Here is a 26,864-nt window from a genome sequence, read left to right on the forward strand (position 1 = left end):
AGCACAGAAATGCATCGCTGTAACGGCCAAGTTAGAAAAGAGACAGCGCGGCTGTTATTCTGCAGATGAGAAGTTGTGCCTCTGAAAGAATCCTTCTAATAAATAAGGCCGCTGCTCCCCAAATCTCTATGGAGCTTTTCCCTTCCCCTACGGCTTCCCCAAATCCACAGCCTGGAAGTCAGCCTCAGCAGAACAATTTCAGTCCAAACCCTCTGGAGAATGTGGATACTTATGGCCAGGTCGCGCGCTCTCACCCAATGGCTGCGCTGAAAGCAGTGCAACGTCACAGCACCCCAACAGGCGCAGCACCTCCGAGAGTGCAAAGTGATTTACACGGCTCTCGCACACCTTGAGCACAAGACTGGTTATGCCCCATTCTTGCACAAGAGCGTGAGGGGCTGCACGAACCCCTCTTGCACTGTCTCTTCCATCTTGTACATCCGCACGGGACTGGGCATGATCCAACCACTACCATACAAAACACTTTTCAGCGCTGGTTTGGCCAATGGCTGGCCGATGCCTGCACTGCACGGGCTAATGAAAACAGCCCCGCTTCCCCCACATCTTTAAGGGTTACCTCGTCTTTCTCCTCTTGTCTGCGCCGTTGCTCTGCTTCAATCACCAATTTCACCTGAATTTCCTGAGCTATCTCGCAGTCCTGCTGCTCTCTGGAAGGCAGAAGGAGGAAGAGGTTACACACAGCGTCAGCCAGACTGGAGGGGGAGGAGAAAGGCGCCGTGTACTCCAGTGCCAGCATTATTATTTACGCTTTGTATGACCATAGCACCTGGGGTCTGGGTCCATGATTGGGGCTCCTACCGTGCTAGGTGCTGTACAAACACAGAGCAAAGAGATAGTTTGTCTGTTCTTTGGGGCAGGGACTAAGCATAAGACAAAAAGACAACCGAAGGCAGAGCACAAGGAAACACCGGGACAGCATTGGTCAGCAGGAGAGGCAGTGGCCTCAGTGCACCAAGGTTTTTTTGCAGGCATCGCCGCCAAGGAGAGTTTTGAGGAGGGAGCGGACGGGGGATAATGAAGTTGCTTTGTGGATGTTTATGGGGGGTTCCACACAAGCACAGGGGGCAGCGTGGGAGAAAGCACGGAGGTGTTTGAAAATGTAAGAGGTGGGCAGCAGGGGCTGGCAGCACAAGGCAATGCGAGGAGATTGATTATTGAGCTGTCAATGCAGAGAGAGGATGGGTGGGGCGGGGACCGACTGAAAAGGACCTTGAAAGAGTAGCTGGTTTGCTGCTGTAGAGAACGGGGAGCCCGTAGAGGGATGCAGAGACCAGGGTAAGGAAAGCGAGCTTTGCCACAGCTTTCTAAGTGGACCTGAGTGTGACAAGACGGCACTTGTCAAGGCCAGAGAGACGGACGCTGCAGTAGCAGAGGTACAATATGAGGAGACCCTGGATGAGAGGTTTAGCTGAATGGATGGAGAGAAGAGGCCATATCTCAGAGATGTTCTTGCCGATTCTCTGGGCATGGATTTAGATAGAGCTTGGATGTGAGGACCTAGAGAGAGATCTGAGTCAAAGATGACACCATGGTTACAAGCCTGAGTGACTGACAGGCAGGGTGGTGGTGGTGGTCTCCAGTGATGGAGACAGGTGGCAGCAGGGAGGGTTTGGGGAAAGGGGGAGCCCAGAGATTGGGGCTCGGTTTTAGCCATGTCCAACCTGAGCTGGCAGCTAGACATCCACAAAGAGACGTCAGAGAGCCAGACTGAGATTTCAGCTTGGACTGAAGGAGACAGGCCTGTGGCAGAGAGGCAGACCTGCAAGTTATCAGCAAAGAGTCGGTAGCTGAATTAATGTTTGCAGATGAGGTTACCCAGAGGTAAGAGGCAGAGGGAGAAGAGAAGGAGACGAAGGTCAGAACCTAAATCAGTAAGAAAGAGTTGTAACCCTCTCATTTGTTTTCCGCTGTTACAGAGGTTTGCATCTCTGCATTTCCCTCAGCTCGGGCAGTGACACTAGCCTGCTATGACGCCTTGCGTCTCTTTCCAGTTCCCCTGCACCAGCAACATTTGAAGGCACAACTGAGTGGTTGTGAAACTCTCCTTGAGCTCTCAAAGGCGGGTGAACTCACCTGCTGCAAGCACGGACCATGGTCTGGTGCACAGAAAGGGAGCTTGGGTCAACGTGGTCTGAGCAGGGATTTGCAGTCTCAAGTAATCCCATGCAAAACTGGTGCCCAGCAGGCCGAAACTGGTGCATGGGGGGATGATGCTGAATCTCTCTAACATTCTGGGTCCGTTCGGACCTGAAACTCTGACACCTCACAGGATGTGAATCCAGGAAGAGCGAAACATAAAGCCTCTGCAATTCCCCTCAATGTCTGCGAGCAGAGCGGGGGGCTCCGTTCACCAATGCCAGGCAGCCTGCTAAAAGGTGCAGAACACGCCTTGCAAAGCTGATCGTTTCTCCGAGCATGGGCGGCGTGGCCACTGCCCCTCTAGTCACAGCACTTCCTAGCCTGCCTGGCTGCGTGTGTACGACAAAGGTAATTACACAAAAGCAAAGGCATTTTCTTGCTCCTGATGAGAGCTGCAGCGCTTTTGAATGCAATACACTACGCTGTGTTTTAACCACTGAATGGTAACGACGGGTTAGATTTTCTCTCTCATTGTTTATCTGGTAACAACAACTGGGAACTTGGTTTAATCACTTAACAGAGGCACGTCTCTTACAACCTTTCATGTAGTGAAGATCTTTTAGTTTTAATTTAAGTGACCTTCAGCCTCACAAGCCAAAGGGAGCAGCAGGTGAAAGCACCTCTGGAATTCAAGTCCACGTGTCCTTCATCCCCGAACAGCCAGAACTGCTGGGCTTCATTCTGAAAAATGCTTCCTGGGTCTAGGCTCCTGTTTTCAATGCATTACTTTTAATTAATCTGTTTCATGAAAACACTTCTATTTATATTAGCTCTGGCAAATAATTGGAGCAGGGGTGGAGGGGCACAAAGAGAAAAGACGGGAAGGACAAAATTAATTTGAAACGATCCTTTTAACAGATGCCTCGTGGTGTTGGCAGCAATGCAGGGGAAAGCAAAATGACATACCAGCTCAGGTTGTGCACACGTGTACACATACGTGCATACAGTAAGCTATTAATTTTGGTGCATAAAAAGATCTGATGCTTCATTAATCTCTGAAACAAACAAACAAAAATCCATTTCCAAGTGTTTCTGCCCTGCATTTATCTTCCCCAGTTCTTCCTAACTAAGGAAATCTAGGATTTAAAAAAAGCCTCAGAAAGCTACAATGTTAAGATATTGATTTCTTAAGAGATTGTCCACTCCTGCTTCCTTGTCCCCAATATCCTTCCAATGTCAAATCCTCCTGGTTTAGCTGGGGTAGTGAAGACATTCTGTAGATGGGCTTAACGGCTCCCAGGCAGGAAAGTGGCAGCCGGAGGAGACAGGAGGATTAAGAAACAAAGAGATCCAGTTGCATATCCCTCTTCTTGCAGGGAGGCTGGAGTATACCGGAGCAAAACTGCTACTGACAAAATGCTTTTCAAAGCTTTAGCAGGAAGCTTCAGCTCTTCGACCAGCAGAGGGGCTTGCTGGGTTGGCAATTCGCATTTTGCAGAGTCCCAATAGCATCAAAACCTGCTGAGGAATGGAGCCAGTCGGCAGACAGTGATGATCACTGTAGAACGCAGCATGAACCCGTGTGTGCGCACACGCAATGTACGCGGTTAGAGTAGATGCTTATTTTTATAGCGGCTATATATTTTATACACACGCTCTCACTCACTCTTCCTCCTCCTCTACTCAATCCAAGTGTTCTAGGGACATCAAAACCGACAGGCTGAACGGGGAGTTAAATGATCACGGCAGAGAGTGATTTATGTTTGTTCAGGCACAGAGTGCCAGCCTTGCTTCCATGATGAGTGATTTTTAATCTAAGAGTAAGGGACACGACACGTCAAGTCTCTATGGGAGTGCGCCAGGTTCCTCTAAAACTGGCTGCATTCGCTCTGCGTCACAGACCAGCATCCGCCTCCGCTAACTCCTACAAACGTAACGGCGTAATACGCAGGGAGCCAAGTCAGAAGATACACAGCTACATACGCTACCCAGCAGCACAAACTCACAATGGGAACTTGTCGATAGCTGCAAATCTTAGACGGCATGGTTTACAGTGCTTTATATGTTCAGAGCTGTGTCCAACATTAGCCAGCTGGGACGTGGGCGGGTAAGAACGTTATCCCCACTTTACAGACCAGCAAAACGAGACAGGAGAAATGACCTGTCCCGGGCCAGGCAGTGAATCAAGTGGTAGAGCCTAGATTAGAACCCACAACCAGAGCGGGGTGAAATTTTTCAACCAAAAAACTGGTTTTCAAACAAAAAAAAAGGCAGATCTGAAGCCACGGGCCACACTGCCTGCCAGGAGCACTCGAGCCAGTGAAGTTCACAGACACTGATTTGTATCCTGTACAGGGGAGAGAGAAACAGGCGTACAAGAAGAGCCAGAGGTTGTCGGGCCTTGGCACGGAGGCTACTGGCTAATGCTCAACAAAGCTCAGAGAGCAGCGACCCTGTGAAACCAGCACTCGCACAGCCCCATTCCCACACTCACAGGTCTTTGTGGCGTTTCTGGATTTGGGCTCGTGCTCTCAGATCCTCCTCTTCCTGCAGTTGCTTGGCCACCTGCAGGTCATGTTGCACCAGGCGGTTGCGCTGAACATTTGTTGCCAAGTGATGTTCAACTGAAAGAAAGGGAGGCAGAGCGTCAGAATCCAGCGAGGTCAGGAAACGGGCAGGTGGACTTCAAAGAGGGTGCACCGGGCATCAGGGAAATGCCATGCAGCACCAGAATCTGAGGCTTGTCCACATCTGAAAAGCTACAGCGGCACAGCTACGCTGCTGACACAGTTCAGGACAGACACTACTGATGCCACTGGGAGAGGTTCTCCCGTGGGTGCAGATAATCCACCTTCCCAAGAGGTGGAAGCTAGGTCGAATTCTTCCGTCGACTTAGTACCATCTCCACCGAGAGTTAGATCAGCTTATCTAAATCGCTCAGGGGTGTGGATTTTCCACGCCCCTGAGCAACGTAACTGGCTTGACCAAGCCTACACTAAAAAGTTAAGGGAAGTAGGCTTTGAACTGGGGCAGTCTCAATTTGTTAGTGACTTTTTACCACATTGAAGGGGCTCCCTGTATCCATTCCGAAATGAGATCTGTTCAGCTCAGGGCTCCCGATAGAGCTCAGCACGATCCTTATTAGATTAACCTCTTCGTTTTCACCACAGAAGACATTATAAATAGCAATAAAGTGATTGGGTCACTGAAGTCATTCCCGCCTTAAAGGAAGAGCTGCAATAAATGACCAAGTAACAGATAAAGCAACTGGACACCGTCAAGGTAAAAATCATGTCCAAAGTTTTCGAGACATCTTAAAGAGGCCTGATTTTCAACGGACAGGTGCTCAAAGCTTCTGAAAATCAGACTCCTTTCAAGTGCTTCAGGTTGGGCACCTAAAACTTGAGGCTTCTGAAATCATTAGGCATTTTTAAAAATCTTGGCCAATATTCAACAACAAAAAAAAAGTCACTAGTGTAAAGTTTTACTAGTATCACCTCAAATAGATTTAGGCCCAAAGAGATCACTTCACCCACCACTGAAATGCAGCCATCTCTGAGGGGTAGCGTGGCAGCTGTTTAACAATGTATAACTGTTGAATAATCTGATTCCAATTAAAAGCAGAGTTTTTGTTAGCAAACCTGATATTGTCAGGGGATAGAACATCAAACAGCAAAAAATGTAAAGCCCTTATAGAAAACCCACCGTGGCTCCAACATTAACTCCAGTGACTCGTCTGCCCTCTTTGCTTCCCTGTCTCTGCACTTTGGACCCTGCTGAGACAGACTCAAGACAAACTGAGCAGAGGAGACAGACACCAGGTACTTACTCTCCTGCTCCTGCAGACTGTGGGCGAGGGTGTGATCCTCTAGCACGGCGAAGTCTCGGCACACTGCGTGGGGGAAGCAGAGCGGCAAAGGGTCAATACCAGGAACACAAAGGGTCCAGGAACATGGGGAAGACAAAGAGTTGCAAATAAATTTGGCTGGGTTCCTGGGACAGCTTTCTGTTCCCACTCAGTGAGCTGTTTTAGCACGCACTTCCTTCGCTTGTCCTCACCTTCAGCCCCTACCCATTCCACACTGCCTGCATCTCTGCTCTTGTGTCTGAGGACGTCCTGCCCTGCCCTGCCCCTGCTTTCAGCACTGCCAGTCTCAAGTGTTCGAGAATCAGGAGAGATGCAAAAAAAAAAAAACCCATGAGATTTTAAATTATCCCATCTGCTGCTCTTTTTATTGGTCTTCTGGCTTTTGCACCTTTCCGGGGTCACGTGAGCAAGCTTTTTCTCTGCAACCATGTGCTGAAAGCTGAGAATTTGTTGTATTCACATACCTTCAAGGTCTAAAGCTTTAAGACAAGCAAGGAATACCGCGAGACTCACAATAAACTCATGAGAGCTGGCAACAACAGTGCTGCCAACTCTCATGATTTTTGTCATGAGTCTCATGATGATTCAGTGTTCGCCTTAAAGCCCCAGCGCCTGGAGTCAAGTGGATGTGATGATTTCAGCCTTCGTTCTCAAAGAAGACGTTTCTAGCCCTTGCGGTTGTGGAGACAGCTTCAAAATGTGACCCCGGTGCACCCTAAAGACTCAAAAAGCAGACGGCAAATAAAAAGAACTCCAAATCTATTATTTTTTACACGATCTCATGATTTTTAAAGCCAATCTCATGACTTCTGGTGAGCCTGACTCGTGATTTTTGAATATTTGGGGTTGGCCATGGCGGCTCAGGCACTCCCTGCTTTGCAAGCCAGGTCGTCGTCCCGAACTATGGAGTCAAGCTGAGCGGGGTGGAACTTTGTCAAGGGAATGAATTTGTTCCCAAGTCCCACCCAACCCAAGTCCTTCCGACTCGTTTTTTTTTTTTTTTTTTTTTTTTTTTTTAAAAGGTAGCTTCAAACGATTTGATTTGAGAACTAGAATGAAAATACAAGTAAACGTTATTTCTTGTCTATCCCTTTCTCTTAAAGAGGCTGGGTTTCAACTGCCCCGTGTGTGTGTGTTCCACTTTGAAATGTCCAAAGAGTTAAGTCAGGCTGATGTTCACCTGTGCCGATGCTTTGGAATCGACTGGGTGGGGTACAGCCATGTGGCATTAATGGATTATTTTCACTCCGTGCCCCAGAGGAGGGCAGTACATAGTATTAATAAACAGCCCTCTCAAAATCAGTGAGAACACGCCCTTCATGAATAGACCTTTCCTATTGCAGTACCCAGTTTACCCCCATGCCTGTGGGCAAGAATCCCCATAATTCGAGTGTTCAAAAGGGATTAGAGAAGCATTTCCATTGCACGGACATCTAAGAGCACACGCGCACCTATGTGGTCTGGCGGATTTATACGAAGAGGGCTGGAGCCAGGGGCGTGGAAGAAGGTGCAGAGCTGGGAGTGGAAGAGGGATTGTGAAGGGAGCAGTGAGGCTGATGTGCTCTCAGGACAGCCATGAGGATGCTCAGCCCCAGAACGAGTCGAAAGTTGTCCTTCAAAACTGTCTTTTGAACTGAAAACTGGGTTTTCAATAAAACAACATTTTTCCATGGCAACCTTTTTAGTTTTCAGCCAAAATGTGAGGAGGTTTGTTGGTTTGTTTACAAACAGTCAACGTTTTCTGTGGAAAAAACTGACAGAAAACACTTTCTTTTGGAGTGGGGGGGAAAGGGGGGCCGAGAGAGGGGTTGTTTTTTGTTTAAGATTTCAGCAGAAAGAAAACCCCATTTTCCAACCAGCTCTGCTCAGCACCCTGAAGGATTAGGCCTACAGGCACCAGCTCCCATGGAAAACAATGGCAAAAACCTCTCAGTAAGTGCAGGACCAGGTCCTCAGCAGAAGGATAAGGGAGCTAGCAGTATAAATTCTTAAAAAGAAACGGAGAATGGCCTGGGGACGAGCTAAACAGGAAAAGGTTCTCTCCCGCCGCCCTCTGGCTCCAGTCTGGGAGGAACATGTTTTGCATGTGACAGCTCTGGAAATGCCTGACACTTTCACACTCGGAATTTCAAAGGGATGCTATTTCCACACCATGGGAAAACTGTAGGGTTTATTTTTAACTTGTTATGATAGCCAGCAGGGTAGTAACACGAACACACACACTTCGCTCTCCCCATGGTATGTACGGGCCAACATCTGTATGAACCGAAAATAAATGGTGACCTGTGTACCCAACCATGCAAAACACGGGCCCGAGCCTGCGGGTCTTCCATGCACTGGGTGTCTATCCAATTGAGTGGAAGTCCCAAGCACGACGACACCTCCCTCCCCCCAATAAAACCCCCGGGATAGAGAATTAAAGCACTTTGATTTTTCTCCAAATTGCCAGTAAGATGGACAACGAAGGACTATAAAAGACACAGAAGAGGAATCCCGTATGGTTATATAGTGTCACCATTCCAAGGAATCACAACTAAAGCTGGGGAAAAACATTTCCACGAATACTAAATTTCCCAGACAATGCATTGTTCGGGGCATCGAATCAATGCAGAATTCAACCCAAATCCATGAGAATAGTTTCAGGTAAGAAAAGAACAATATTAAAATGGTTCATTTCAGCCATTTAGAAATGAAAGGTTTCAGCTTTTTGTTTTGAAAACTTAGCTCAATTTAAAGGATACAAAACACCCCAAACTATAAAACTGGGGGGGGAAGTGTCATTTTGGGTTGAACAAAATATTTTATTAGACTCAAAAAGGTGAAATATCCTCCCTCTTCCCCCAAAAAAATGGTTTTGGTTTGAACCAAATTATTTTTCATTTCACCCTCTGAACTGAAAAGTCAATTGTTCATGCAGCTCTAATCACAGCGAATTTTCTAAACTGGATCTGAACCACTTCAGCCAACACTGAAATGCTTCACTTCCTAAGTAGACCGCGGCCACTGCTTGACAGAGCACAGCAACAGTTCAGAATAGTTTTGAAGAGGAAGTGGTACACACCTAATGCCACAAGTGGCTGGGAATAGCTCAGCTGTCCATTTCATCTGCAAGACAAATCCAGCTGCTTTGCATGTTTCTTCTCATTTTTAAACAACAAATGTCCATTTACCTGCAACAATGTGGTCTTAAACCACAGCAGGTCAGCAGAATAGTCACGAATTGTCTAACACATTGTGCTTCGAGTTGAGCTAGATGATGTATTACAGCCAAATGAAGTAGTTGTGTTCTGTAGCGTCCAGCATGAGCAGGGTGCTTTACAGAAGACATACAAAGACAGGGTCCCTGCCCCAAAGGAAACAACTAGAGCCTAAAGCAATGTCAGTTTCCATGAGTGGGAGGGAGCCTCTCAGTCCGCCTTCAGTGGGCTTGGGATCAGGCCCTGAATAAGAGGGACAGACTCAGCTGGAGATGGGGACAGGGGTTACAGCTGTAAGATCTCTCTGTGACTCACTAGAAGCGTATCCCACTCAGGATAGTTCAATGACATTTCTTTTTATAGTAGTAAAAAAAATTAAAAGAAGAGAGTCCTGTAGCCCTTTAAAGACTAACCAATTTAATTTCTGCAGGCACAAGCCTTAACAGCCCACGAAAGAAGAGGATACAAAACACTGAGTAGAGTTGACTCATTCCCCATTGACAGTTATCTATAAACTAACACAGCACCATCTCTACGGGCAGCGGGGACGCTCAGGACTGGAATAGGAGGGGTTGTGTGTGTGTAGGAGGAAGCCACTCAGCACAAGTTTGTCAGCTCAGTCCCTCATTTTCATACGCACTAATTATACACTGAATTCAAACTCTTTGCAAAGCAGCAAACCTACTCTGCACTTACAAAATTACTGAACCATACACCAAAGGATTTCCAAGCACTTCACAAACACTAGAGAAATAAGCCCCATACTTCTATTCTATCCATTACACAAAGCTGGGTAAATCGAGACACAGAAACAATTAAAACAGGCCCAGTTCTTTAATCCTATTCTCTATAGATCTGACACCACACATCACCATAGCATCTGAGCGCTTCCCCATAGCACAGCGAGCAATACAACTGTCATTTGTTGTCTCATCCTCTCCCCAGGAAAGAATTATATGCTGGGGATTTTTGTTTTGGATTTTTTTTTAAGCTCACTCACACCCACGCCACGGTGTGTTTATGTTAGCGAAGGGAAGAAATGAGTCTTGCACTGGGAAGCAGACAGTGGTGCGATTTGTGATGTTCTTTGGGGGCGGGTGGGGAGGGGAGGGAAATTCCACAGCTTGGGAGTGACTCCTTACAAAGCTCTCTCTCCCCTGCACAGGGGAGTTTTTCCTTACTGTACAAAGTTTGATTGTGCTGGAGGAAGGGAGCTGTCAACCACGGTCTTCATCCAAGAACTTTAGTTGATCTTTTGCATACCCTGGGCCCAGGCCATGGAGTATCTTGAAGATAATCACAGAGACCTTGAACTTAACTCTGTATTCTTGGAAAAGCCAGTGTAGAGAGCAGAGGACAGGTGTGATGTGCTCGCAGTAGCCTGCATTGCTGGGGAGATGCACTGCAGCACTCTGTACCCCTTGGAGTTTTCTAAGTGTTAGGAACAACTGGTCACTGAGCAGAGTTCCACCAAGCAAGCCATGCATACCAGGATGAGCGCGACAGAGACTAGCCTGGTATATGCTCAAGCAAGCGTTTGGACTCATTCTTGCAACGCTTTAGAATCCACTTGGCCATAGATACTCTGCGCTCGCCTGCTCTTCTAAATCTGCTACCCAGTACAGCACTCCCTTTGTGCTGCCAAAGCTGCTGGCAGCACACAAGGTCAGAAGAAGTTTTTCATCATCACCAGACCCTTGCCTGCGGTGGAGGCCGCTGTAACGCCGTTGTGCACCGTATTGCCTAGGTCCCGTCGTTCTGAGAAGGACGTGAAAAGCGAGACGGAACATCCCGTTAGAGAGAAAGGTAAGTACTGCTGATGGGCCAGGCGCTGAACACCTGCAACTCCCACTGGAGCTAGGAACAACTGCATGTGCACAGCACCCTTCAGGATTTGGCCCTGAATTACTGGAAGCAAGTCAACAGGACAGCAATGGTAAACAGGGTCAAGAAAACCCACACAGCCTTTGCTATGGGCACCTGTCATGCTGTGAGGCAAATACAAGAGACTAGATCCAGGCACCGTTCTCAGTCCATGCCTGGCCCTTGGAAATTAAGCTCCCAACCTATGCAACTAAATTTACATGAAACAGTCTCCTGGTTATGTGCTATCTGTGTAGCAGCTGTGCACAGAGTTCTAGCCCAGAGATGGGGTGGCCCAAAGGGTGATGGAGAAGCTCCCGCGTCCAGCTCTGAAAACAAGCCTCAAGCAAAGGAATTCCATTTCCTTAAGTTACTGCATAAACGACTAACGGAAACAGATTAATGCACGCTCCTTATCACGAATTAACCTGACTTCACCTCCTTAGGCCCAGACGGAGGCTGTCAGGCAGGCCCAGGAGCAGCAGGGGCACATGCAGAGATGCTCTAACTGGCATGTTTGTGCTATGCTTTGTCAGACAAGAGGTTTACCCTCATCCACTTGCCACAGCAGGGGCCTAGATCATGCTATATGCATCCCACCGAGCTGGGAGGGACAGATGCCAGCCTAGATAGCCCAGAGCTGCCCTTTAGCTCTCACAGCTGCAGGAAGTGCCGTCAGCAGGACAGACCTCCAGAGACACTGCTAGAACAGACAGAAGAAACCCACTCCCCAAGGCCAAAGCAGAAGCGAAGCAAATCTGCCCCGCGGCAGGGCTCACACAACAGACTCATCACCACGTTGGCCCCCGAGTGCAGGCTACTATACGGGGGTGAATTACACCCTAACCGCGGCAAGCCTCATGGAAGTGGCAGCTCTGCACAGCGACTGTGGTTTATCGCAGCACCTCTGGAGTCAGTGCCGAGCTCGCAACCCACCAAAGCGCAGAGACAAAACAAAGGCATGAAACACACACCACAGCCTTGTCTACACTACACAATTAACCGCCTACGTGAGGTCGACACATCCACACCAGCCGACTTCTGCCGCTGGGGCACGTCCTGACCAGGAGCACTTGCACAGACTTAAACGGGACAGTGTGGGGCACTGACAGCACGGGCGCTCGGCTCCATGCCTAGCTCCCAGCTGGGAACCCCACTGCCTGGCGCAGACAGCTCAGCATGGAGCTGACAGTCCAGGCCGGGCAACGGGACCCCAGCTGGGAGCACCACATAAAGCCAACAGGCCAGGTCAGTAACACTGTAGACGCTTACAGTTCGGTCAACCTAGGCTGCCTTACATCGACCTAACTCTGTAGCGTACACCTGGCCTAACTGAAATGATGCTTCGGCTTTCTTAGCTTTGCCTATTAGCTTTGTAAGTCAGCATTTCCATTGCCAACTCGCAGCAGAGAAAGTGAGATAACCACAGAGTCAGCCTGGGGCACAGGCAAATGTAGGTCTACCCATTACATATTTATATCAACACAACGAAGAGTTCAGAACATCTGCATTTCTAGAGTCTCAAAGCTTGAGCGGGGGGTAGAAAAGGGACACGACAGAGCCGCTTAATCAGCTAAAACCACTTTAAAAAAAAACAAAAAACCACACTGTCAAATGGTTGACAAATTAGGCTGAGCACAGCAGGTTCACCCACTTCTAGCCCGACGGGGGTGGAAAGACACTGTGTTAATGTTCTCCTGAAACTCTCAGACAGACCATCAGTAACTGTGCCCAGTAGAACCATTCCAACCTGGGTAACTTCTGTGAAGGCTGCAAATTGCTTTCTGGAGTCACAGAGTTCAATTGACTGAGAAGTCACCCACTCAGAGATAAGAGATTAGCGAGAGCCCAGATGGCAGTTTCCAGAGGAAACAGGCAACTCGCTGACATTCACCCCCAAACAATGAGCGAAAGCACTCTGCAAGGCCCTTGCACTGATCTCACACCCTCCCTTCCTCCCGTTGCACAGATAAGCTTCTAGGGCGGGCACGCTAAGGCATGTATGGTACCAACAAGCACCACTGTGGGCAGGGCACAACAACCGATACAGATGACGTTATTCGGACCTTGTTCCTTTCCCACAGGCCATGCAGGGGCGTGAAATCAGGAAGAGGGAGGAATGCTGCTGCAGGCAGGAGCAAGGTACAGTGCAGAAAGCAGGGCTGGGCAGCTCCAGGGAGAGAGATCAGCCCTTGGAGCCTTTCACTGCGAAGCCACAGCCTCAGAGCAGCCCCCGTTAGCAGTAACTGAGCAGCGCTGCCATCTGAAGAGGTTCGCTGGCCCCCGGGCAAGCTGAGTTGAGGGTCTCAGACCAGTTCCTAGTGGACAAACGTCCCTTACAAAAAGCACCTCCACAGTGTCTGCCCTTCTTACTGCAGGGACCAGGCTACAGAGAATGGATTACACCCTCTGCCCTAGAGTTAGTGCCTTCAAACCCGGGGTGTGGGGCCAGGATCATGCTCTGCCCGGAGCAGTGTCCGTGGGGCTTTCACCAGCCCCGTATTGGACACCACACGCTCATTTTAAAGTCAAGGCGTCAGAACAGCAGTATTTTTGTAATTTCTTTCGCAGTGGATCCTGCCAGCCTTCCCTCTGTGAAATGCTGCCTCTGCGCCTTCGTTACCACGCTCGTTTCTGTCAGTGTGACCTGCAGACCAAGTCTCACAAAGCTTCCCACAGCTCAGAGCTCAAAGAGATGAGTTTTAACAGTCAAAGCAGCAGACGGCCCATGCGCAGGGTTCCCTGAAACGACAACCCTGGAATCCTGGACGGAGAGATTCTCTGGAGATGGATAAATGGAGTCTATGGCATAGCCTGAAAGAGTGGGGGGATGGGGAGGATGGCTTCGGAAAGAGACTTCAATGCTTTCTCCTCTCCCGCATCTCCCCGCCTGCCCCAGGGCATGGAATTTAAAGGCTCCAGCTGCTCAGATCTTCAAAAGCGACTAGTGATGTTGGGGTGCTTCCGTTTTTGGATGTTCAGCTTGAGGGACCTTAAAGGAGACAGATTTTCAGGGGGTGGGCGCTCAGGGCTTGCCGAAAATCAGGGCCCCCTTATGGGCCATCCATTTGGGCCTCCAAAGTCACTAGACCCTTTTGGAAACCCTGGTTCCCATGGCCGTTGTCGTCTAGCGTGCTTTAGCTGCCGCCCGTCACCCCAGAGGTGGCCGCAGCTCAGCAAAGCAGCGTGTGGGAACCGGCAGGAAGAAAGGTGCTCAGTGGGTCTCAAACTTTTTGTATTGGTGACCCCTTTCACACAGCAAGCCTCTGAGTGTGACCTCCTCCACCCACCCACCCACACAATGGAGCGACTGGTATTGCTGCTTGCTCCCGCCTTGAATGGTGTTCCTCCAAGCACGCTAGGGGGCTGGGATGGGAGGCGGGGGCAAGGAGCAACGTCAGGGCTCCCTGCACCCAGGTCACTTTCCTCCCGTAGGTTGCGTAAGGGGAAGACAGAGAGCAGCAGCCCCTGATGCTCATCTCAGCACTGCCCAGGTGAAGAAAGCGACCTGGATGCAGGGAGCCCTGGAGTTGCTCCTTGCTTCTCCCCCCCTCCAGCTCCACACACACCCAGAGTCCCCTGGGGGGCAGGCAGGAACGTTGGGGGGGGGGGATGAGCAGTGTGTATGTGTGTCACCACACCCCCCCACACACAGACCATGTTCCTCCACCAGGAGGAAGCAGGGAGGCTCACAGCCCCATGCCTGGCCTGGCTCACACCTCGCGACCCCCACCTAACCACGTCGTGACCCCCTGCGGGGTCCCGATCCTCCCTTTGAGAACCTGTGTGCTAGGTAAACCAGGTCCTTCTACTGCGTGTCTCGTCTTTGAGCCAGTTACTACGAAGAGGAACACACAGCACCTTCTCTTTTTCACATTTCCAGCTTGGCTCCCACAGCACCCCCAGGCCAAATGCCTCCCCCCCCCCTCCCCCGCTCCCCCTCAAGCACACACAGGTAACGGGTCCAACCTGTAAGAGCTGGTAACTGCACGCCAGAGGCACTGGAAGGGTACAAGACGACAGGTGGATGGGGGAGGAGGCTACCCGAACAGGATGCTACAGTTACCGCATGGTGGAGTGGGAGACCCCAGCCAGGAGAGAGATTTTGAGGCTTCATCATCTTGGTTGATACCGGAGGACAGCCACGTCCTGCACTAACTGCGGCAGGCCTTTGGGAAGGCTGGTTTGTTTGCTAGCCCGTTCTCGCTAGGGCCTGACCCAGCTCACAGGGAACGAACGCAACGACCAAACCCCCATTCACGTCAGCGACCCCGGATCAGGCCCCTACCGCAGTCTACCAAACAGTCAGGGATACAGCCAGAGCAGAGAGACCTTCTCCAAGTTATCGCTGCCTTGCCCCCCGTGGGGCCGTTCGCCCCCGTGCAGATCAGGCTGGTCACGTTTCACATCCCACTTCATGCTACGCGAGGTGCAGGCAGGAGCCAATGGGGCACCATGTGCATCGACCTCTGGCCTGGCACAAAGTTTCTACAGGTGCCAACAGGAACGGAGGACCCTTAGCACCAAACAGCCCCAGGCCCATCACACGTACAGACCGGCCCTCCAAAGAGGTCACGTGGAGCTGCCGAAGCTCCATTTGTTTCCAGCCGATTAGCTCCGTGTGACTCGGTGCCCACTGCCTACCTAAGGACTTTCATTTCAGCTGTGAGCGAGCGCAGAACCAGGCCCTTCCCAAAGAGAATCGGGCCATTCCGTCCACACCCTATACAGGGCATGAGGAACAGCGGCGCGCCCTGAAGATTTCACGGCCACAGAGCTAACGTCTCACTAAATATTTGCATTCTTCGGGGCATTTATTTCCTCTGTGCACCAGGCAAATGGTTCATGTTGCATTTTGGTGCATTCGCTTTCCCCTGCATTAACTGGCTTTCTCTTCAGCAATTAGTCATTTTGTGCCACACACAGGATGCATCGGATTTCCCAGACGGGCTGCACTTCTCATTTCTGCTAAATCCAAAAATAAATTCCTCACTCAAACCATCACTTTCTCTTCAGCTCTGCGGGCCTGTCACTTTCATGCAGCAGCTCCCGTGCCTCGCTCGGCAGAGCTCTGAAGAGATGGGATCATAGATCTCAGATGCTTTGCTAGCATTTTTAAGCCCTTGAACATGCAGCGTGATGAAGGGGCTCCTATGTCCACTTGGGAGAGAGAGAGACGCAGACAGATGTAAAGAGCTCGGTGGATAACCTGAAGCGTCAGCTCTCCCAGCATGTCCACACTGGCTCAATTCTTAGAGATAACTTAGAAAAAAAAATGATAAAACAGACAGGATTCAATGAATGAGAGAGCGCTCTGTGGTCCTCTGGGAAAGATTATGGGCTGAGAGTTTCTCCGCTGGCTTCAGAAATGTTCATTACAGATTATACAGACCCTGCGCCCATGAAGGGCTGAGGCCCAGCCTCAGAGAACGAGCTGTGTGAATGGATAGGAAAGGCCGAATGTTAGAGACAGAATTGGCAGGATTCAGACGTATCCTGGAACGGGGACCTAGAGTGAGGTCAGAGTCAAAGATGACGCCCAGGTTATGGGCCAGAGGGACAGGCAGGATTGTTGTCTACAGAGTTGGGGAAAGGATGCAACAGGCAAGGCCTGGGGCAGAGGCAGGATTAGGAGCTCCGGTTTAGCCTCACTGAGCTCAAGCTGACGGCTAGACATTTACAAGGAAGAAGGGGTCAGAGATACAAGCGAAGATCTTACTTTGGACAGAACTGGGTCTGCAACAGAGAGGTAGCTCTGTGAGTTGTCAGCACAGAGATGGTAGCTGAATGTGTGTTTGCAGATGAGATTACCCAGACATAAGGTGCAGTGAGAGAGGAGAAGGGGACCAAGGACAGAACCCAGACAGAAATCTGGAGAGGGGATGAGTCAAGTCCTCAAATGACATGTCACGGGAGCAATGAGAGAGGTAGGCGGAGAACCAGGAGACGGAAGAGTCACAGAGACCCGGACAGATTACAAGACGACGAGCACAGCTGAGGATGTCGAAGGCAGCTGGCAGGTCAAGAATGAGGCTCTTAGCACGTTGGCAAGAGTGATTTCAGCCGAGTGCAAGGTGCAGAGGATCTAGGATGGGAGTGGAGGGGAGAAACTCCAGCTAACAATGGGAAACAGCCTGGCCGACCATCTTCGAGATGAAAGGGAGAACGGGCAATAGCTGGAGAGCAAGTGGGGTCGAGGGCATGTGGGTTTTTTTAGCTAGGAGAGGCGATAACATTGGTGCATCGTGGGCAGAAAGAGCCACAGGCGAGCGAGAGGTTAAGGAGAAAGCGAAGGCAAATAGAAGAGAGGTTTCCATTCAAAGCAGCGGGAGAGGCTGCTGCAGAACTCACAGAGTGCTGCATAGGAGTGTCAGGCAGCCCAGCCCAGCCCATCTCTCTAGGACCATTTCCTACAGGGACACACCCTACCGTCTTCGCCAGTCTAGCTGGAAAAGGCCCAAGCAACATCCACCACGTCCTTTGAGAGAGGATTCGGCAGGAGACCACGGCCCACAGTGAAGAAACTTCTTAATATTCCGTCCAAATGTTTCGTTTTCTGAATGTTATCCCGTTAACTCTTGTTCTGGCCCCTTGGAGCCCACGGAGTAATTCCCATCTCTCATTAGGGCTAAATATCTGTAGACTCACGTCCCCTTCGTCACCCCTCAGCTGAAGTCTGCACATTTATCTCACAACATGTTTTCAGAAGCCAATCCCTCCAATCGGTTTTAGTCCTGGTTCAAAGATATTGCTGGGGGAATAAGGAGAGAAACAGTCACCCACGCACACGTGGGTTCCACCCTTTACCACACATGGTTTTCTAAACAGCCTTGAACATGGAAGATGATAGAAAGTGACTCTCACTCCTAAACGTCTTTGGCTTTCTGTCCTCCCAGCAGTGACTGCAGGGGAAGCTGTCGCGAGGGCACAGTCTAAATCCATCACCAACGTCAGCTCAAGTCAAAAAGGCCAAGACAGACGATTTTATTTGGCCGGCAAAGAGCTGTACTGGCGGCCCAGTGGCACAAATAAAACCATCATCATTTCCGCTTCTGGGGCCCAACACAAAGTCCACAGCAGTCAGTGGAACGTCTCCGGGGAGCTTTGGATCAGGCTCCGACAGTACCTGCCTTCAGAGGACCCCAAAGCCCACCACAAACACTAGCTAGTTAACCCCCACAGTACCCCGTGGGGTACGGCAAGAGTAAGAGAGGCACAGCGAGAGAGATCCGTGAGGTCAGAGGGTGCGTCAGGGAGGCAAAACGCCGGGATTAGACTGTAAATGATCACCACCGTTATAGCAGGATCGGGGCCCCGCTGTGCGAGGCACCATACAGACACATGACTCTCTGACCAGACAACAGATAAAAGCAGGGCTGCCAGGCAGACCGGGAACTGAGACACAGAGAGATGGAGTGATCTATCCAAGGGAGCACGGGGAGCCTCTGAACCCCACTCTCCCGAGTCCAGGGTTTGAAGCACAAAAGCAGGCTCCCTTCCCCAGAGACTTTCATGTTTTGAGCTTGGGCTAAATCTAGAAGAGGAAGCAAGTAGGCTGATGTGAAACCAGCCTGCTGGGTGGTGCTCATCCAGTCCGCTTGCACTGCCAAGGTTCATGCCCTGGTGGCTAATGCTGTGTGGCGGCTGCAGTGTGAATCCGTTCATCTGAGCGTTGATGTCCTGGGTGCGAGATTCACGTGAGCCTCGTAGGGGGTTTGACCTGGGCTAGGAACACCTGGACCCTTACTCCAAATGCTTTTCTCTGAACAAAGAGGCTCAACTCGGAAGCCTCTGAGAAAACATGGGGCGATCCCCTGGAAAACAGGGCCACTTTAAACTGAAAAACATCACCCGCCCGCCTCTCCCCCCCACACATAGGACCCCAGGCCCTGCTTTTCCTTAAGCCGCCTGTTGAGGGCAGAGAACAGGCCTGCCCCCTCACAGTCTAGGAAGAGGAGAGGCACCCCCGTCTTCCCTGCCCTCCTTTCAGGAGCAGGATAGAAGCGAGATTGCTTCCCTGAGCCCAAGGCTTCAGGTACCCCATACTCTACCATGGAGACGCAAAGGAATCAACTGGCTGCCCGCAGAAAGCATGGGAGCTGGGGTGAGCGTGCGGGCAGCCCTCAGCCAAAGACTGCCTGTTCTTCTAGCACAGTGCCCCAGGCCAGCTATGGACAAAAGCCCTATCACTGCAGATGTGATAAGGGGGACGGGAGACGGCAGTCGAGCCTGTTTGTTCAGAGAAGAGTTTTTGGAATAAGGGACCAGGTGTTTCTAGCCCAGGCCAAACCCTCTACAAGGCTCATGCGAATCTCGCACCCAGGACAGCAATGCTCAGATGAACAGCTTCCCCACAGGTCTAGTCACAAGTGTAATGAGTCCCACAGGCTCAGCCTAGCTCCTACTGGATTCGTGGACTTCAGAAAACCAGCCACTATTGACCAGCACTGGATGTGAAGCCATGACCTAGATACAAAATGGTCTGTAACATAGTATATATCCCTCCACCCCACACCCCAAGGCAGCCAGAGTGATTTCCAAGAAGCAGCTATGTAGCAGAAAACCACAACCCTGCACGGCGCACACTAGAAGCCACTCAGCCCCAGCCTCAGGGACGCAGTGCAGACACTTTAGCAATGACCTCGCCGCTCTTCAACCACTTTAACAAGAATTACACTAGCAAATGGACAGGCCAGAGCCTGCTTACTTGGACTTCAGAGAGACCAAAGCGAAACCTTAATGAGCAAGGCAAGCACTGGGTGGGCTTCCACACGGAACCCCTGAGAAATTCTAAGAAGATTTCCTCCCTCCACCCCGTACCAATAGTCTAAAATTTTGAACCTATTTCCAGTCCTTAAAGATATCAAATTGTTTTCCCTCCATCCTCATTTACTGGCAGATGCACAAAACGGGCTAGAGGCAGCTACTGAAAAGCCTGAAGAGCCAATAGCATGAATAAATCTGGGCAGATTCCAGGAGAGACGGAGACGCAGAGAACCTCTGCTCCGTGACCCATCCATCTGCCACCGTCAGAGTCAGCAGCAATGCAGCTCTTCGAGCAAGCGTCTCAGCGAAGGTCAGGGTGAGCTGCAGTGGCCAGAGGGCAAGTGGTGGAGGAGGAGAGAGGGGAAAACAGGAGCCGATGCTTGGAACAAACTTGTATTCACTAACAGAAAAGCGCTGTGCACCAAGAGCCAGGCAGCCTGCCTGCTCTGAGAAAACTCTGGCCAAGACAGAACAGATACGTACAAGCCCTTCCTGTTCCCCAAAGGCAGCAGCTGTGCCTGTCAGAGGCACGTGGGGAGAAGCCAGTCAAGCTGGCATCCGAGCAGAAAGAGCGGGTTTTAAAACAACAGCTCAGTGTTTTAGAAGAAGTCAAGTTAGAGACTTCAATGAGAGCGGAATTCATAATGCAACCATTGCCACGGCCACCCGCCCGCAGAGACACACTGAAACAGCCAGGCCCTGTCTACCCCGGGGGCTTAGCAGCAGTGATGGAGCTGTACGGGGCCAACACCTAGCATAGATGTGCTACCCTGGTGTGAAATGTCACAGCTTACCCCAGTTCCGAAATGGGATACACTGCTGGAGCCAACCATGGAGCCCAGAGAGGGGGGGTTATGTCGGAGGGCAGGTACTAGTTGGGAAACAGCAGGAGCAAACAAATGACCGGATCTGGCACAGGGGATTGGAAATAAGACGGAGAGCTGTCCACCGACTCAGATCCAATTAGCATTGCAGGCAGTGAATGAGCGTTTTAAATCAAGATTGGATGCCTTCCTAAGAGATCTGGTCTTGGCGTTATTCCGGGGAAGGTCTGTGGCCTGCGTTATGCAGGAGACCCGACCAGAGGATGACGGGGCTGCCTTCTGGCCTTGGAATCGATGAATTGTTCTCATTTGCTGCCTTTTCAGTGGCCCACGTGAGACGGGCTGCTGGGTCTCTGTGACGTGGACACCCCAGAGACTCCACTCTCCAGGAAAGAGAGGTGGGATCTGTGCAGCTGTGGGGGATCCCTGTGGGTCTGTCTACACTGCAATGTAAGCCCAGGGTTAGCAGAACTTGAGCTAGCAGACCCTGGGTTTGTTAACCTAGGGCTTGAACATCTACACTCATTTGTATCCCCAGGTTATTAATTGCTGAACCTGGGATCCAACCAGGGCTCCAGCCGCTACACTCTATTATGCAGGATGGAGCCCAGCCACCCATATCCCAGACTTCCTAGCACCCTCCCAAACCATGGTTGCTTTAGCGCTTATTCATGATGCAGGGTGGGAAAACTTGACTGTCCACCAAACATGACTGTCCAGAGGACAAAGTCAGCCTGTGGGATACTTTTGTCAGACTCCTAGAGCACAAATCCAGTGGGGCTGTGTCTACACTGCTTGAACCTTGGATCCAAGACTGACTCCAGGTCAGACGCTCCATCCCTGTAGGGTCCTGGGACCCTTGTTCCAAACCCTGGCTTAGCATGATTTGAGTGTAGACAGAAGACGGAGTTACGCTTGAGTCTGAGTTCAAACCCTGGGCTTACACTGCAGTGTAGATGTACCTGAAGAGATCATAGTTTATATCCCCCCATGAAGCCCTGATTCCAGCCCACCTGCCCCTTAGGATACACAGGTATGTACATGTGTCCACGAGGTGACAAGCAGTGGCTAAAGGAGATTGAAACAGGATGGGGAGCTGTGGGGAAAGGCTGGTTACCTAAGCCAGGGAGAAGAGGTGGAGGTGTGGTTTTTTTGTTTTTGCTTTAACCTCTGGTAATATGCCAGGTGACGGGATCAGTCTGGCGTGCAACTACTTGCATCACAAGTCAGTTTATTTTAGCTGCTTCATAAGTAACTGATTAGGAATAACTGTCTATCTCCAGAATGCTTTCGTCCCAAAGGCTCCCAAAACGGCCCTACGAAGTATGCATATGGATCTTTTCACTGCCACTGTGCAGCCAGCTCTGGGATGGAATGTGACAGTCATCAAACAGCGCCCAGCAACTTAGGACAGGGAATGAAAGAGTGATTCCTCTGAAAACTGCCAATATGAATGCAGGAAGGAAATAGCTCGCGATGAAATCTGGCCAGGACGCTGTGTCTAACTGGACTACTGCCGATAAATATTGTTTTGGTTTCTTGATTGACCACAACGGTCAGAATCTCTACTTCGCCTCTCGTCTGAAAAATGGCAACCCCAGCAGCAAAGTGGCTTCTCATATAGGGCTGAAGCACTGAGGCCTAGTTTGCGCCGGACAAGGTTTGCCAGGACAGCTCTCCGGGCAAAGCCTTGTAATGTAGAGACAGCTTCTCCCAACAAAAAAGTTCTGGCGTAGCCTATACCAGCTCCCCCAAAGATATAAGCTATACTGCCACCAAAGTGCTTTTGCTGGTATAACTGCATTTACTCTAGGGCTTTTACTGGTATAAAAATGTCAACAACAACAAACAAAACAACAACAACCCTTAACTGACATTACTATTGGCGCATAGATTCCAAGGCCAGAAGGGACCACAGTGATCAACTTCCCCCAAAGTAATTCCCAGAGCACACCTTGTAGAAAAAACATCCAATCTTGATTTAAAAATTGCCAGTGATGGGCAACCCACCACCACCCTGGAACTGCTCCAGGATGTTACCCTCACTGTTCAGGGTGAGTTACCCTCACTGTACCCCTTTTATCCAGCCTGAATTTGTCTACCTTCCACTTCCAGCCCGTGGATCTCGTTATATCTCTGCCTGCTAGATCCAAGTGCCCATTATTAAACATTTGCTGCACACATTGAGCACCTCGTGTCTACCAGCAGCTATCTACCTTAACAAAGAGAAGTTTAAGGCTGACGTATGTGATGTAGGTCTCCATTGTACAGACCTGGCTCACAGTCTGTCACTCTAAGGCAGGTTTTCTAATTTTTTAAATCAATCATTCTCGTGGCTCTTCTCTATTATCTTTATCAACAAAACTTGTAATCTTATCCAAAAATAAAATAAAATGACAGATCCTGTCAAACTAACTTCCTATTTTGTATAAACCTGTGTTGATTGGTCTTAATTATATTACCCTCCTTCAATTTTTCACAATTCGAGTCCCCAGTAAGACACTTCATTATCTTGCCCAGGATGTGTATCAGACTGACAAGCCTATAACTACCTAGATCATCCCATTTACCCTTTTTAAATGTTGGCAAAATACTGGCAAAAGTTTTACGTGTGGACCTGGCTTAGGTAAGAACTCATGTGCAGATTTGAACAACCAGCACCACTTCCTGCAGCATCTAGCTATGCTTCTTAGATCATCCATGCAAGGACAGAATAAGCCTATTATTTCTTAATTTATATGAGATCTTATAAGACCACAGCACTAACACAGCGACAACACCCTTATTCTTCCAAGAAGTACCATGGCATCTTTTATTGTCACAGATAACCAGACCCTTAGCATTAGTTCTCATCTGATGGATAGTTAATAAGAAATACAGTAACTGAACCGAAGAAAGTAGCAGAATGGTCCTCCAGAGTCCGTTAATGAATTACCAAACTGACCTTTGTCCAAAATAAATAGAGTGGACATTTCTCTAGAAGGACGGACAGTGATTTTCTGCATCTGGAACATAACCAGGGAAATATTGATGGAAGCTGTTCTCTTTCTTACCTTTGTTTGGTATCATAAGCAAAACGATAGAAATAGGTAGGTCAGGAATGAATAGATCTATCCCAAGCAAAACACAATTGGGAATCAAGGCTTTCCATCACAAAAAAAAAAATTAAAAATCTGATGTCTGATGTTCACGGTAAATTAAAAGGTAGTCTACATAACTGAGACTGTACAGAACACAAAGGTCTCACCTACCCTGAACATTTTAGCCATGTCGTAATAGTCCCCCAGGCCAATTGTTATTTGGTACTGAGGGAAAAATCTTGCCTCCGCTGAAATCAAAGGGAGTTTTGCCATCGATTTAAACTGGGCCAAGATTTCACCCTAAATCTTCAGCACCTGAATGCTGCCATTCTCCATAGGCAACAAACAGAAGCAAACAAAAAATTCATAAGGTGCAACCTGTTTCCACTCCATCCACTCAAGTTTTAAGTCTGAATCGGACCGTCAGCTGCACGCTTGCTATTCTGTATTAACTTTGACTTTACGGCTGCAGATGAGGAAACACGTCCAAGGTGTGTTGTGTGGATTTATACAGCAATTAGAACAGTCAACGCTCTCAGGAACACTGGTGTAACTCCAAAGTAACAGCTTTGATGGGTGAGGTTACTAAAGATTTACACCACTGTAAGCAAGAATCGAATTTGCCCCTTAAATGGTACTTTTCAGCTAAAGTTCTCAGAGCACGTTTAAGAACGCCCCACAGCACCCTTTTGAAGGAGGCTGGTATCCTTGTACCCTGCTTCCCAGATGGACAAACAGAATCACGGACTGGTCAAGCTGGTCACTGAACCCAGAATTCCCAATTGCCAGGCCTCTGCTGCAGTTCCTAGATCACACACTCACTGAGCAAGGGCTAAACCGTAGTTCTCAGCAGAAAGAACAAAAATACGGTGGTTTTCCTTCTGGTCCAATGCAAACCCAGGAAAGTTATCTGCAGTCTATTTATACATATATATACACATATACCTCCTATCTGTCATTTCCACTTCATGCCTCTGACGAAGTGGGTTGCAGCCCACAGAAGCTAATGCCCGCAGAAATGCGTTAGTCTGTAAGGAGCTCCAGGACTCTCGTTGTTTTTGCAGTCTAATTAGATATTTGTCAGGCACTCATAACCACTGCATCTGAGCACGTATAAGAGCAGTGCTGCTGGGAGACCTGGTTACCACCTGGCTATTCCAGACAGTCAAGCTACGTTTGGGCCTGCGGCACAGGCAGGTCTGACCTGTGTTTTCACCATGTCTTTGAACCACGCCACGCGGGGCACCGTTCAACGTGGTTAAACTTTACAGCGTGTGTAGGGCCACACCATGTTTTTAACTAGATTTTACAACACACATCGGATAAAAGATTAATAAACCCCCTACACCATCCATAGTTCTGCCTTTTCCCAGTGCTCAGCCCCTAAACTGCTAACCTAGGGGCAACAGCTGTGACGAGCATCCTTGCATATCAATAGCAGGAACAGCCCCTCAGCTACTTCATAGCAAGACTTATTGTCTGAGGTAGCCTGAATAAGCCAAGGCTTTGGACATGCTGACGGATGTGCTGGAGCCCCCGCTGCCGTCTTCCTGCCCCGCCTCCCATTTCACTGGGACAATCATAAATACCGAACCATCCTAACGGGTCGATACAAAACCAAACGGTTCTGCCCCCTCGCCCCCATTTCTGCTGAGTTTACAAAAGGAAAAGTGCGGCTGCTTTTGTCTGCAGTCAAGACCCCTGGAGCACAGTCAGGGAGCGACATTGCAAGGGACATCCAGCCCGGCCACAGATCTCCACCAAGGGAAAAGCGTCACCTCATTTTCCTTTGCTGACTCCCAGCCCCCCTTTCCTTCCCTTCCCTGGAATAAGAGCTGGAGTGAATGTGAGCCAACAGAGAGAAAAAGGAGCCTGAACCAGAAGCCAGCTCTCCAGGCAGGCCGCTTGCCTCTCTGGAGCGTCTGATCTCCCCCGGTTATAGCACGCCATGGTCCTGCTAGCTCCCTGCTGCCACAACTGATCCCCCCCGGAACAGGGGGCCGCAGAGCCCCTGCCCCTGCCCCTAGGAGGGGAGAAGAGCCAAGGGCGGGTTTTGCAGGATCGGGGCCACAAGGTCAGCGGTGAAATCCCCCCCCCCCTTTCCTTTGGACCCCAGCGCCCGGCTCGTCAGCTTCAGTGCAGTGCAAGTGCCGCGCATCTCCTCCACCCGGGCCTCCGCGCTGGCCCCGCGCCCTGCCTGCGGCCAGGCTGGGGTTTTCCTCCTCGCCGGCCGGCCAAAGCCACGGAGGGAAGAGACTCGCATTTCAAAACACGGGCACGCTACAACACACAACAGCTACAACACACACACACACACACACACACACCCCGCTACAACACACAACAGCTACAACACACACACACACACACGCACCCCGCTACAACACACACACACACACACGCAGCCCGCTACAACACACACACACACACGCAGCCCATTCAGCCCTTACCCCCCATAACTGTGCGTGTGGATGCGTATCACAGAGAGAAACAGAGACAAACTCCAGCCCGGCCCTGGCCCAGGGCGCCGGCAATCCCAGTCCCAATCCCAATCCCAATCCCAGCCCCGGGGGCAGAGGGGAGCGCTCTCTCTCTCTCTCTCTCTCTCGCTCCCCCCCGGGACAGCCGGGCAGCGCGGCCCCGCCTCACCTTCCTTCACGCCCGGCAGCTTGGACTGGTCGATGCCGATCTCAGCCATGTCGGCGCTCGGCGCTTTCTTCTCCCGGCTCCAGCTGCCTGCGGCCGGGGAGGGGCGCGGATCCCCCAGCCCAGCCCAGCCCTGCCCTGCCCAGCCCGGGGGGGTCGCTCAGTGCCCGGCTCCGGCCGCCCCTAGGACGAACTGTTTGCAGCAGCGACTGGGGCCCCCGGGAGGAAGGGGGGGCCGGCACCCGCCGCCACTGAGCTTCCCCCCTCCCGACCCACCCCGCCCCCAAAAAAGTTGCCGGCAGCCGCCTCCTGGCTCCGCTCCCCAGCCACCCCTCCCCCTCCGCCGCCTGCGCTGGATACACTGTAGCAGCGGGGAGGAAGCGGGCGGCCGCTGGGCGTTCCGTACGGAGCGGGAGCAGGGACACAAAGCGGGGCGGGGGCGGGGCGCACCGCAAGGGCCCGGAGGGGGGCTGGCGCGGCTGTGAGTCGCAGCACCTGCTTCCCCAGTCCCGTGGTGCAC

The 26,864-nt window shown here is 50.5% G+C and overlaps 1 protein-coding gene across 2 annotated transcripts in view; it reads right to left on the reverse strand.

Annotated features, from left to right (window-relative positions):
* The window catches only part of CCDC50 (coiled-coil domain containing 50), a 45,733-nt gene extending 19,187 nt beyond the window's left edge, over positions 1–26,546 (reverse strand). The window contains exons 1-4 of one of the 2 annotated variants that reach the window (XM_067561057.1): positions 26,348–26,546; positions 5,930–5,992; positions 4,595–4,724; positions 578–668 (exon numbers count right to left, since the gene is read on the reverse strand). In XM_067561057.1, coding sequence (XP_067417158.1) covers positions 578–668; positions 4,595–4,724; positions 5,930–5,992; positions 26,348–26,396 — 333 coding nt within the window. In that variant the 5' untranslated portion in view covers positions 26,397–26,546. The remainder of the gene's footprint in view (positions 1–577; positions 669–4,594; positions 4,725–5,929; positions 5,993–26,347) is intronic. The other variant, XM_067561058.1, reaches the window with a different exon arrangement.
* Positions 26,547–26,864: the final 318 nt, after the last annotated feature.

This window comes from Emydura macquarii, unplaced genomic scaffold (genome assembly GCF_026122565.2).
Source record: "Emydura macquarii macquarii isolate MOO-44397 ecotype Brisbane River unplaced genomic scaffold, CSIRO-AGI_Emac_v2 contig_2365, whole genome shotgun sequence".
In the NCBI taxonomy this organism is placed as follows: Eukaryota; Metazoa; Chordata; order Testudines; family Chelidae; genus Emydura; species Emydura macquarii.